Source organism: Misgurnus anguillicaudatus, chromosome 1 (genome assembly GCF_027580225.2).
Source record: "Misgurnus anguillicaudatus chromosome 1, ASM2758022v2, whole genome shotgun sequence".
Classification (NCBI taxonomy): domain Eukaryota; kingdom Metazoa; phylum Chordata; class Actinopteri; order Cypriniformes; family Cobitidae; genus Misgurnus; species Misgurnus anguillicaudatus.
Window position 1 is genome coordinate 27,409,718 of NC_073337.2, and position 13,782 is coordinate 27,423,499.

The window sequence follows — 13,782 nt, forward strand, 5'->3', positions numbered from 1 at the left end:
TGCAGATGTTGATTCATACCAAAATGCTTTTTTGCATAGTTGTGTTTAATACATGAAGGGATGCACAATATATCAGCCGACATATCATTATCGGCCGATAACTGCTTATTTTTAATATTATCGGTCTGATAGCAAAATTAGGCCGATAAATGAAATCCGATAAATGATGGATTATTGGTTTGTTGAACCACTTCACTTGCTCATTTCTGGCCATGTGGAGTTTTGATTGATGCTTTCTGTGACATAGCACGAAGATGACACGTGTTGCAAGCTAAAGAAGAGTATGCTAGTCTAAATTAATATGAATATTTATCGGCCTATAAATACCAAATATAAAGAGTTCTTGGTTATCGGTATCCGCCAAAATTTCCATATCGGTGCATCCCTAAATACATGAAAACATCTCAGGTTATGTATGTAACTGTTGTTCTCTGAAAGGGAACGAGACGCTGCGTCTCCCTCGCCATACTTTCCCTTCATGTAACGCCGTCTTTGGCAATATTTCAGATAGCAATATACTTCCTGGCTCCGGCGTCCCCCTGTCTTTATCGTTAAGCCTCACCATTAGTTGAATTTGATATACACATTCAGAAGCACTTACCCCTGGAGGCGTCCCCAAAGTGTCACCGCAGTGACGCAGCACGAGTTCCCTCAGAAGGGAACTGTAACAATGTATCTTAAAAGGTAACACGATGTAACCTTGCTCTCACTTGAAATGTGTCCCCACATTTAGTCCTTTTAATTTGAGGGTATTGGACCTTGAAAGGTCCTTTACTTTGGAGTTAACTAAGATGTGGGACCCCTGATATCACATTCCCTCTCCCAAAACTAAAAAAAAAAAAAAACATTCAGCCAGCCTTTAGTTTTATATAAATACAGTTTTATTAAGGCTTACTTGCTTGCATAGCTGTTAAAATATAACACAATAACATTCACATCGTTGGACTTTTGGTTAACATTTCAAAGCCATTGAGACATTGACAGCTTCCAGCATACAGTCAACATTTCAGTCATCATCTGTGGCGTCCGCTTCCGGCGAATGGGGAGAAACATCATCCATCAAGAATCCATCCTCTTTCAGCATGCTCTGAAATAAAAACACAATTGAATTTTCAATAACACATTATTCAGTGCTTATTTTTCTTTTATATAAAGATGCCCTCACCGTCAGATTATTGATTTCTTCTGAGAATGCACCGATCCTTTGCATTGTTTCCTCAGACTCCTCCATCTGCACACATAAGTACACTTATAAGTAGGGATGCACCGATAGGATTTTTTTGGGCCGATTCCGATTTAAACAGACAACTTCTGGCCGATACCGATATTAAACACTTGTATACAATACTATACAGTTGGTCTATTAGCTAGTTTATTTCTGCATCAAATAATTTTTACTGAACATGGCTTGGATCTAATTAACATTCAACTGACCAACATAATAAGAGAGGCACAAATTAAGCTAAAACAAATATAAGATGACAACCTTCAAAGGTGGTTTATGCTATTCAGCATTTATTTTATTAACATCATTAACTCATTTTTTACATATAATGGATTTCTTCATGCAGTTAATTAATAAACAATCGGTATCGGCCTTTCTCGTGCTATTGCTGATATGCCGATGGTTTCAAATTCATCAAAAATCGGCCGATAAATATCGGTGGCCGATACATCGGTGCATCACTACTTATAAGCCTGAAAAATTATATGCACGTTTCGGTTCAAGGTGCTTACTTTTATCATGATGTATACCTGTACTTGCTGTAGCGGATCTTCATTTTTGTAAAGGTCTTTGTGCGCGCTACTGCTCATTGACATCTCGACATTCATGGGACAGATATACTCATCTGCATCTTCCAGACGTTTCCGCCTCAATGTCCCAAAACCTCCAAATGACAAACGCCTTGGCTAAAAGAAGGAGATGTTATATTAACAGTTAACACTCCTGTGACCTGCGCCTACAAAGTATGCATGGTTACAGAAATGCATTTTGTAACCATGCATACTTTTTAGGCATGCGCAAAATGTGCGCATTGTATGCTTGCCATAGTGATGAGCCATTTCGAAACACTGCTTCATGAAGCCTCGAAACATTTATAAATCGAATCAGTTTTAAACTGGCCAAGTCGCGTGATTTTTAGCAAACGAGGTTTCATTAATGTTTCAAAAATCCGATATTCACCACTAGAGGGAGTTTATCATAAATGAGCAGTGTCTAAAATGGTTAGGTGAATTCGGGTCAGTTTTATAACGCAAGTTCATAAAACATTCATCCTTCTAACTGATAGTGCTACAATTTTGCATACTTTTTGTTTATAGACAGATGAAATGACAAACATATGCATAATTAAAAGGAGAGTTGATGTGTTTGCTCTAAATAAAACTAAAAACACAAAAAAGAAACTTTTACATAATGCATTAAGTTAAATTTATTTTTCTTAAAAACATTTTAGCAAAAATTTTAAAATGTTAGGATTGAGATCTCATTCAGAAAGTTTTTTTTACCAGCAGGTGGCGCCATATTTAAAGGTGTTGTTGAGCGCTAAAACAGTGAATCATTGGTTCAATTGATTAGAAGCTTCGTTTCTCCCATCACTAGCTGACCCTCCCGTACGAGTAAAAGGTTTGAGTAAACCCAAGTCTTTATATACCTTTACTTTAGCTGTGGCAGTGAGGACGGTGTAATCTGGGTTCTCTAGATATTTCTGTTTCTGCATCTGTGCCTCTGAGCCAATCAGAAGATGGAAATGGGTGGCGAGGTGACGCCTCAACAGCGTTTTATTTGCCGGGATATTGAGAAGCAAAGCCATCGTCTCAACATTGAAGCGAGGCTCCAAAACCTAAGAAGAAAACATGCAACGGTTAATAAGTATACCAAGTAAATATACTCGATACAACAACCATGATTCTTTAACAAGTTAACAAACATTAAAAGGAATATTCAATTTTCTTAAAAGAAAAATCCAGATAATTTACTCACCACCATGTCATCCAAAATGTTAATGTCTTTCTTTGTTCAGTCGAGAAGAAATTTTGTTTTTTGAGAAAACATTGCAGGATTTTTCTAATTTTAATGGACTTTAATAGAGCCCAACATTTAATACTTAACTCAACACTTAACAGTTTTTTCAACGGAGTTTCAAAGGACTATAAGCAATCCCAAACGAGGCATAAGGGTCTTATCTAGCAAAACGATTGTCATTTTTGACAATAAAATGACAAATATACACTTTTAAAGCACAACTTCTCATTTAGATCCGGTCGTGATGCGCCAGCTGACCCCACGCAATACGTCATGACGTCACAGAGGATGAACGCGAAACTCCGCCCCAGTGTTTACAAGCGTCTTGAAAGAGGACCGTTCCTACATTGTTGTATGTCAACTGATACTAATTAATGTCTTTGTGTCAGTTTATTGTTTAAAATGGTCCGCAAATGTGCGTTTTATATATGTAACACGTGACCTTCCTACGTCACTACGCATTTACGTTAGGTCGCACTGGACCGGACCTAGATGAAAAGTTGTGGTTTAAAAGTACATATTTTTTATTTTTCTTGTCAAAAATGACAATCGTTTCGTTAGATAAGACCCTTATGCATCGTTTGAGATCATTTAGAGTCCTTTGAAACTCCGTTGAAAATAACTGTTAAGTGTTGAGTTAAGTATTAAATGTTGGGCTCTATTAAAGTCCATTAAAATGAGAAAAATTCTGCAATGTTTTCCTCAACAAAAAAAAAAATTATTCTCGACTGAACAAAGAAAGACATCAACATTTTGGATGACATGGAGGTGAGTAAATTATCTGGATTTTTCTTTTAAGAAAATGGACTTATCCTTTAAGCATAAAAATATGTTTCAGTAAAACGTGTACTGTATGCTGTTATTAATACCATCAGGCCTCCGTGTACTCCACTTCCTCTCAGGTTTGGCGCGTACTCGGCCAGATCCACAGAGCGAAGCCACTCCATCACCCTGTGATTGGTCCATTGACAGATTTCAGCCGGTGTTGGGTTATTCTAATCGAAGAAATTAAGCATAGCAATCAGTCATACGCACATGACTTCAGTCACATAAGAGTCACCACAGCAGCATGCGCTACCTCAGTTGGTCTACGACGGAGACAGTCGGGGTCGTAGTGGTTGATGCGGAGAACCTGGATGGCCCTCTTAACGCTGAGGTGGTGAAGCACGCTGCCTACTTTCAGACCGAGCAGGTCATCCTGACCAAAGTTACAATGTGAAATTAAACTATGAACTTTAATAACTTTTTTATTTTTGCTGTGAGCAACACTTACCACAGTCATATAGTGAAGCATGCGCCCATCCACTCGTCCTTCATCAAACTGAGACTTGTACTGAGGCAGACCAATGTCATCCAGCCATCCTTTAAGATTACTACAATTATGTTTTTGTTATGGACAAATGTTGAGGTTATATACAATTACAATTAAATGATCACAGATTGGATCCCAGATTCTGAGCCGGATCTGCACCGGAGCTGCTGACTTTGGCATGGATCCGGCTCAGAGTCGTCTTGTGTCTGATGTGTCATCTTACGCGTTTAAAATGATAGCGTGACATCCCGGCTTTATATAAATATTATAATCATAGGTGTCACTTACGAGTAACCCAGTTGTAATCCAGTTTTCCCAGCGCATCTTCCTCTGTGCCCAATGCCTGAAGGGCCAGTTGTAGTTTCTTCCTGTGTAAAGGATGCCTGATGCCCAATTCCTGAGGTATGGTAGAAAACATCATATACCGTGCATGTACAATAACCTATATCAACACACATTATGTGACTGGTTTGTTTAGTTTACCTTTTCTATGTCATGCTGAGATGCCTTCAATAAAGTTTCTCCCGAGCGGATCCACGGAGCCTGGTTTATATACGACCCGAGCCCCTGCTCCTGCAGCCACTCGCACACCTGCTCTTTATTCCAGCGTGAAAACGGGCTGTCCTGCTCACTGAGAGAAAGACAATAAAACATATTAAATCATACCATGGCTAAAAAATTAGCCTTCATTTCTCGTTTTATTTACTTATTATTGCGTCTCTGCGGGTCACGGGACCATCCAAGTCTGGGGCCGGCTGTAGCTCTGACTCCGCCTCTCCTAAACTGTGCATCTGGAGATTCGTCAAGATCGTCGGAGCTGGACTGACTTCTCTTCATCCTGATAGAAAGATCAGACGTGTTATACAGAAAATAAGTGAAGAGTTTCGTTGCAAAACGAGATAACTCCGTTTTTAACATTTTTGTCAAAACATGTTTATTATTATGTTATCATGTTATTATTTCGTTTTATGGTGCTCTTAGCTGTATTTTTTAAGTTATGTAGGTTTAAATCAAAACAAACCAACTGCATTTGAATTGATTTTAATTGTAATGCACAACCAAAAAACGAGATTTCTGAAAAATAAAAAAAACGAAACTCTTCCAAGTATTTGACACATCAGGATTTTTATCAGTAAGGGGGTTTCTAAGTGGGCTTGTGACACAATTTCCACCAGATGTAGCTATCAAGCCAAATGTTGAATTCATAAAAAGAAATCAGAACATTTAAGTATACAAGTTGAGTCATAATAAATAAAGTGAAATGATACAGGAAATAAGTATTTGAACACTGTGCCACCCTGCAAGTTCTCCCACCCAGAAACCATGGAAAGGTCCGAAACTTTCACCGCAGGTGCATGTCCACTGCGACAGACATAGGCCGTTTCTCAATATGCGTTCTTGTCTGTACGTGTGTTCTTGTGGACTTGTGAAACGTCATCAGTCGCGGACCAAGTACTGTTCCAAATCAAAGTTCGCATCAAGCCCAAATTCACATAAAATCCCCGGATGTGTTCTTGATCCGCCCATTTTATCGAGGATGCATCAGAGGAGACTTGTGTGGACTTATGACAGCGAAGTTTCCCAGAATGCATTTCGCGTCAGGAGTTCGTTCTTCCGAGTCTGAACTTGCAAGTTCGAACTACGAAGGACACAAGTCCGAGTTTGGCGTACTTGGTATTGAGAAACGGCTATAATTTAAAAAAAAAAGTATGGGGTGGACAGGTGTCTTTATGCAGCTAGCGACCTCAAACAGGTGCATCTAATTTAGGATAATAAATGGATTGGAGGTGGGCATTTTAAAGGCAGACTAACAGGTCTTTGAATTCTTGCTGATAGACAGGTGTTCAAATACTTATTTGCAGCTGTATCATACAAATAAATAGTTAAAAAAATCATATATTGTGATTTCTGGATGTTTTTAGATTATGTCTGTCACATTGGACATGCACATACGATGACACTCTAGACCCCTCCATGATTTCCAAGCGGGAGAACCCGCAAAACAGCAGGGCGCTCAAACACTTATTTTCCTCAATGTATGTGTGTATATGGGTGATTCTCACGAAAACTTGGTTTTAAAAATGTCAAGCATGAAAATGTAAAAATTGCTTAAATTTCTTTTTTTCCCACCAGACATTGAAAAACAAAGTCTGGAGTAAATGGGAACATTTATTTAAAAACTTTTACTTATCATTTAACACTTTTTGTAACATAATTTTAAAAAATTAGTCCTAAAAAAATCTCATTACCGCAACAGTCAGAAAACATCAACACTGACATATTTTCAAAATGACATGACAAACCTGAAAGAACATAATTTGGAGATTCTGCACATGCATTTAAAATCAAAGTATTATGCTTCTATTAATTAAATTAACATTTAATAAGCATCTGTTGCGGTAATGATAATCAAAATGTCGTGTAAGCATTCTGACAAGACAATATTTCAAATTAACTATAAAAAAATTATCTTACCTGGTAGCCATCTTGAAGTAACTGGTCCATGTGCTTGGTCACTCAAAATCAAACTTTATTAAAATTATGTATGTGTGCTTAAACTGTTCTCAAAAAGTGTTGCGGAGGATGAGAACATCAGGCATGGACACATCATTTTCCTAATTTTTCTTCATTATTATTATACATGAATATTCAGTAAATATTTTTTCTCTCATCTAAAGTAGTCTAGCAAAACATCAATTTATTTTTTTTCTTAATATTTTTGTGTTAATTTGATTAAATTACAACATAACGCATGTTCAAACACAGCCGGACACATTGCGGTAATGAGAATTTCAGCAGAAAATGAGATAAAATTTCCAATTATAAATCCTTATGTTGAAATCACACATTGTGCAAGGTAGAACACAGTATTGTGTTAATTCTGATGCCTTTTAATGTTACTATATTACACATTTTAAAGCTAAAATCATTAGTGCCGAGGTGTTTCAATGGTTTCGTGAGAATCACCCATATGTTACAGACATATGTTATATGTTACAGACATTTCTAACAGCAGGAGTAAATAGAAAACTGACCTTCCAAAAAACTTCATGATCCCTTTTGATTTCTTTTTCGCTTCTGGTGATTGGGTCTCTAACGCTTGTGGCTTCTGTGGCGAAGCTCCAGCCAAATCCAAATGCTCTGTTCCTGCGTTCTGTCCTTCACCTGACAACAAAAACCCAATAATCTTTTCTACATATATGTTTGTAGAGGGCAAGAGGAAAATAACACAAGTGTTTAACTCACCGAGATTTGGTGAGCTGTTTGTCATCTTGTTGCCTCTGATCTTAAAGAAGCCTCGTCCAAAAGAGGAACGGGATTTTTTAGAGCCAAAACTGTCTGAGCTGGGATGAGTTGGGGAGACGCACGTTGAACCTCCATTTTTACTGGCATCATCCTGACATATTGATTCCAACAGATTATTAACATCTTTCCTTACACAGACTAAATGCAGTATTTACAATCAACCTCCACAAGTTCTTTGCAATTCAAAGAATTTAGATACCAAGTTCATTAATCATCAAATGTGACCCTAGACCACAAAACCAGTCTTAAAGGAAAACACCACAGTTTTTCAATATTTATGTATATATGTATGTTCTTACCTCAAACTCTATGAATTAATACATCCCTATTTTTTTAAAGCATGCACTTAATCTTTGTACAGGGTGTTGTGAATGTGTTAGCATTTAGCCTAGCCCCATTCATTCCTTAGGATCCAAACAGGGATGAATTAAGAAGCCACCAAACACATTCATGTTTTCCCTATTTAAAGACTGTTACATGAGGAGTTACACGAGTAAGTATGGTGGCACAAAATAAAACGTGGCGATATTTTAAGCAGATAAAAATGATAACTATATTGTATGGCGGAAGAGCACTTAGCAGTAATATTGCAGTAATATTGACGGAAGTTTAAGCAAGAGGGGGAGGAGTCAGGAGTGATGATCCTGGGGAGTGAATGGGGCTGAGCTGGGTGCTGACACGTTTACGACGCGCTGTGCAGACGTTGGGTGCACGCATTGAATGAAGATAGGTATGTATTAATTCGTGCAAGTTGAGGACATAGTAAAATATTAAAAAACTGTGGTGTTTTCCTTTAAAGAGTAACTAAACCCTAAACCAACTTTTTTTGTTAATGATCTGTAAGAATGATGCTTTATTAGTGCTGTTTATTGATTTAAGTAAGTTTTTTGACATTTTGATATAAAGTGTTCAATACTACAATATATGGTGTAAAAACGTCCGAGTGCTGCCCTCTTCAGGTTGAACGGTGGCTACTGCAGTTGAATTTTCCTATTGGATGTTGGGTCCAAAAAATAACTTGTGATGTAAGCAGGTTCAAGCTTACTACGCCCTTGTTACGATCTAACCAAACACTTGGTACAAGCTTAGTTCGTCCCCTCTATCTCCGTTGGGACCTGCCCACTTTTCTTGCATTTTTCAAATATTCCAGTGGGTGGAGTCAGGCTCTGACCAGGGGTTTAGTTATGCTTTAAAGGTGACATAGAATGATTAAACGGGGTATTTATCCTTGTTCTGTGATGTGACATGTAGAAAAAAAATGTTTTTGTTTGGGTCTGTAATGCCTTAGAAGCTTCCTAAAAACCTCTTTCAGATAGCTCTATTAGGCTGGGGGATTTTAAACAAGTGGTTTTGCACCTATTTGGCTCCCCCTACTGGCTTAACTTGCAATCTCATTACTGATTGGCTGACTTTGCTGCCACTCTAAAAATGTAACCAATTATTTTAAAGTGAAGGGGTAGGGAGATGCCTGTGATGTCCTAAGTATCAGTTTTTCAGATTGGGCTGTTTTCTGGCTGACATTTCTAAAAGAGTAATTTCTATGAGACTGAGATGTTTAGAATGTCTAGAACTTTTTGTATGTTTGTGAATGCGGGTAGACTACCATTATTCAACAAAGACAAGGTAAAAATGGTTTTTCATTCCCTTTCCCCTTTAAGTCGCACAAGTATATTTGTACCAATAGCTAACAGTACATTGTACGGGTCAAAATAATCTTTTTTTATTATGCCAAAAATCATTAGGACATTAAGTAAAGATCATGTTCCATAAAGATATTTCGTACATTTCCTACCATAAATATTAAAAATTTATTTATTATTAGTAATGTGTGTTGCTAATGACTTTATTTTTGAGTTTAAATTTCCTCAATATTCATTTTTTACACCCTTATATTCCAGATTTTCAAATAGTTGCATCTCTGCCAAATATTGTCCTATACTAACAAACCATACATCAATGGAAAGCATTTTATTGAGATTATATAAATTTCAACTTCAAAAAATGTACTCTTATGACCAGGGTCACAAATGATTTTTGAGTATTGCTAGTAGTACCTTATTATACCAATAGGGGGAGGCATTGCTCATCATGATGTCCAAGGACACTTTATTAAACTACAGCCGCAGAAAAAAGAGACCATTTCAATGGTTCCTTTCAGTTTCTCTAGATTTCCTATTTATAGAAATGTGTTTAGGTAAAATGATAATTTTTTTCATTCTGTCAACTACGGACAAATTTCTGCCAAATTCTTAATACAAATAATGTTTTTTATTTTTATTTGCTTTTAATTTAAATGGTAAAAACAGTCATATAACAAAAATATGCAGTGTTTTCTGATCTGCAAAACTGCAGAGAAAACAAGTTCAAATAGTAATGTTTTTGCATGTATTTTAGGAAAAATTTAAAAATGATTTTTTAAAAGATTTTTAGTCACATCTTTCATGGGTCTTGTCATGCTCTCAGTCTTTTACATTTGCTGTTGGGTGACTTTATGTCACTCCTAAAGTTTGCTTTTGTTGAAACTCAACAGACAATGAACTGAAATGGTCACAATACATCCAGAAATGATGATTAAAGTCAAAACTGGAGTGGTCTCTTAATTTTTTCCACGGCTTTAAATAAAATCTAAAATATTCAAGTACCTCATTACTGCTTGCCAAACAAGGCCTCTCCGCTTGGTGTATTTCAGAGACACTGAAAAGCAAAATAAAACACATGAAACAATTGTCACACAAAAGCAAGGAAGTTTGCATGTGTTATTAATTGTTTTCTGAATGCTTTTCCATGCATATGACTTTAACTGCTGTTGTATTTCATTTGTTTCTTAGATGGACATTTAATGGGACTGGGATTTGTGATATTACGGCTTTAAAAAGTAATAAAGAGAACATAAGTGTGAGATAAATCTGATATTTTCAGAGGTGTAAAGTACTTTTTGTGCATGTTTGGAGCTGCCTTAACCCTTGTATTGTGTTCGATTTTACGATTTTGATGGAGCGGGTCAAATTGACCCGCATTGGATTCAGTCTTTATCAGTACTAAAAAAAAGTGAGGAAAAGCTCACTTTTCCCTTTCCAGGGTAGTAAAACACCAAAATATACGCAATAAATGTATTTAATTTGTGTCTATACAGTTGCCTTGGAACAAAGAAATATGGGTCAAATTGACCCGCGAACATCAAAATTGTACCAAAAATCATTATTTGTGCTAAAAAAAAAACACTTCAAAACACATCAGTGTATCCTAACTTTGCATGCATGTTCATGGCCCTAAATGAGAAAAACAGTGACTGGAAGAAAATGGAATATTCCTTTAAGTAGTATTTCATATAAATTGTAAATAGAAATCATAGCTCACTTTTACCATCTGTGTCTGTAAAAGTCTTTTTCAGTACTCAAAATAGTGAGGAGAAGCATTTTTACCCCCATTTCAGGATAGTAAAACACCAACATAACAACAAACACTAAAATATATATATTTAATTTAGGTCTAGAAAATTGCTTTGGAGCAAAACAGAATGCGGGTCAAATTGACCCGCGAACCTCAAAATCGTTACAAAATTATTTTGGTACACTTCAAAACATATCAGCATGTCTAAACTTTGCATGCATGTTTATGGCCATAAATGAGAAAAAGTCACAACATTTCAAGAATAAAATCACAGGTTAACTGGTTTATCCGACAGCTTAAAAATCAAAACGGGTCAAATTGACCTGGAACATAATATGAGGGTTAATCATCTTGTACTGACGTGGTATGTTTCCAAAAACTACTTAAATGTCCTCATATAACTAAGACCTAGTCCTGGATTAATCCGTACCCTGCATCTTTATGTTACATAAAAAATGTTTAAGCCTCAATCTACACCCATCTGTGAAAATCGAACTTCTGTACAGCTTTCAGCATGCTTTGACAGAAGTAAATAAACACAGTTTACATAAGCCTGTGGATGTTCAGGGTAAGTAAACAAACCTGTCTGTAACTCTTTGTGCATGAGGTCCTGCTGTGCTCTCGGCTTCAGGGACTCCGCTGATGTCGACTTCAGGAAGAAGTTCTGTGCATGGAATCAACTGAGGCTAAAAAACATTACCAAAAACATTAAACATGCCAATATCACAGGACCAATGACACGCACACATGACCCAGGGTTATGGCAAATTTGTTATTTCCATCACAATGAAAAGCATTGCAAGGAGGGGGCGTAAAGGAAGTCTGGAGGAACATCCTGTGTACATAACCTCATGTGTGACAGAGAGAGCCGAGACCTCACGTACTTCATCTGTATCCTCTGTGTCCGTCGCATCGGTCGTCCCAAAATGTAAATCCTCTGGTGCCTCTCCTTCTTTGGGTTTGTCTGGGAAGCACGCAAAATATCCAAATAAATCAAAGTATATAAAATAAAATCAATGCATACAATAAAAGCACATATAGCTCACCTTTTGATACCTGAACTGACATCACCATATCCTGAACTCTCTTGTAACGCGTCAGGAGCGACTGCAGCTCTTTTATCTTAAGATCCTGGAAGTCAAAAAGTGAAATTACATATTGATAATTTGTAAATTATAAATATTATATAATATTAATTGTATATAAGAAAGTGGCTGCTTGGATAGACAGGCATGATGGTTGTTTCATACCTTCTCATCATTAGCTGCTTTTAAAGACTCGGCAGCATTCCTCATCCTCTGGATTTCCATGTCTGAACACAAACAAACTTTAAGGTATCCAAAAATAACCCCTTAAAACCCATCCAAAACCACATTTGATCACGTGTTTATACACATGTAATCACGCAAACAAATCCTCTAGAAATATAATTGTCATGTTGAATATTAGTCGGTCGGGTATGTTTACAGTAGGAAAGCACAGCTGTAAGAGCTGGGCCAAAAATCAGATCAAAAAACTTGTCTGCACATGCATACGAGAAACCTTCATACTCCATACATTCCATCTCAATGTTTTCTTTCAGACAATCACTCTGATGTTTCTTGTATTTACAGAACAGAAAACATTCATAGCAACTAAAATATTGTGGCTATTCATTTCTTGTGCGTAAGTATATGCATCTATAAAACAAGTTAAAAAACTTTTTTACTGTATATTAAGGCTCCATGATGCATGTTGTACCTTTAACTTCACTTTGTAATTTTTCAATGGTTGGGGTCTCCTGATGGGTTTGGTCGTGCGGTCTTCTGACCGTCTGATCTCTCTCCTCCAGCTGCATCTTTAAGGCCATCAGCTCCTCCTGACAAATCCAAAACATAGTTTGTACCAAACTCCTTGTGCAAGGGCTCACTTTTATTAGACATTTTGGAGTGTCTGCAGAATGCACCTAAATATATTACAAATAAACTCAATGCACACTGCAAAATTGTTTCTGTATACATTTAAAAAGTTATATATGAAGAGCTTAGATGAAAAACCCTCCAAGTGCATCTGAATTTTTTTTAAATCAGCAATTTTATCAGACTCTTAATAGATTCTGTCAACATAGCAATATTTCTGAATGACCTTAGATCGGGATTAAGTGGATTTGAAGCTTAAGTATTTGATGTGCAGAGACTATTTAGTAAATACTATTATTATTAATAATATTATTCATACAGAAAATTTATATATATATATATATATTATTTCAAAATACACAAAAAATACACTTGCTTAAATATATTTTGGAATATGTTTATTTTTTCACCAATATATTTTTTTGTATTTGTAATATACCATTTTTGTATATTTTTTAAGCATTTGCAATCACATCGTATTGAAATTTGGAAGAAAAAAATTGTATGTTACAAACGTATAGAACATGTTTAAAAACGTTAAAATTAAATATTTAAAAAAAATTTAATATTATTTTTTTCAACATCAAAAATATACTTTTTATATACTTTATTGTATACTTTTTTATACTTATACATACTTCACAAACGTTTATATTTTGGCCAAAAAAAAAGTTGCCATATGGATTGTGAAAATAGTAAGGTATTTGTTGCCCCTGAAATACATTTTAAAATATATGTTACTATTTGAAGATTAAACTAAATATATTTTCAAATTCAAATATATATTTAATTAAGCTCTACTTTCTACTAAATTTATTTAGTATACATTTAAAACATGTTTTTGGCCAGAG

At 36.0% G+C, this 13,782-nt stretch overlaps 1 protein-coding gene across 5 annotated transcripts in view; it reads right to left on the bottom strand.

Moving 5' to 3' along the window:
* Window positions 1-858: 858 nt before the first annotated feature.
* The window catches only part of ppfibp1a (PPFIA binding protein 1a), a 131,403-nt gene continuing 118,479 nt past the window's right edge, over window positions 859-13,782 (bottom strand). For 3 of the 5 annotated variants that reach the window (XM_073869122.1, XM_073869123.1, XM_055190870.2), the window contains 18 exons: window positions 12,774-12,891; window positions 12,284-12,345; window positions 12,080-12,164; window positions 11,918-11,997; window positions 11,616-11,719; window positions 10,286-10,337; window positions 7,584-7,734; window positions 7,373-7,502; window positions 5,044-5,175; window positions 4,821-4,968; window positions 4,626-4,734; window positions 4,299-4,387; window positions 4,104-4,223; window positions 3,895-4,020; window positions 2,655-2,843; window positions 1,756-1,911; window positions 1,166-1,231; window positions 859-1,087 (listed from right to left, as the gene is read on the bottom strand). In XM_073869122.1, coding sequence (XP_073725223.1) covers window positions 1,007-1,087; window positions 1,166-1,231; window positions 1,756-1,911; window positions 2,655-2,843; window positions 3,895-4,020; window positions 4,104-4,223; window positions 4,299-4,387; window positions 4,626-4,734; window positions 4,821-4,968; window positions 5,044-5,175; window positions 7,373-7,502; window positions 7,584-7,734; window positions 10,286-10,337; window positions 11,616-11,719; window positions 11,918-11,997; window positions 12,080-12,164; window positions 12,284-12,345; window positions 12,774-12,891 — 1,998 coding nt within the window. In that variant the 3' untranslated portion in view covers window positions 859-1,006. The remainder of the gene's footprint in view (window positions 1,088-1,165; window positions 1,232-1,755; window positions 1,912-2,654; window positions 2,844-3,894; window positions 4,021-4,103; window positions 4,224-4,298; window positions 4,388-4,625; window positions 4,735-4,820; window positions 4,969-5,043; window positions 5,176-7,372; window positions 7,503-7,583; window positions 7,735-10,285; window positions 10,338-11,615; window positions 11,720-11,917; window positions 11,998-12,079; window positions 12,165-12,283; window positions 12,346-12,773; window positions 12,892-13,782) is intronic. The other 2 variants (XM_073869124.1, XM_073869125.1) reach the window with 2 other exon arrangements.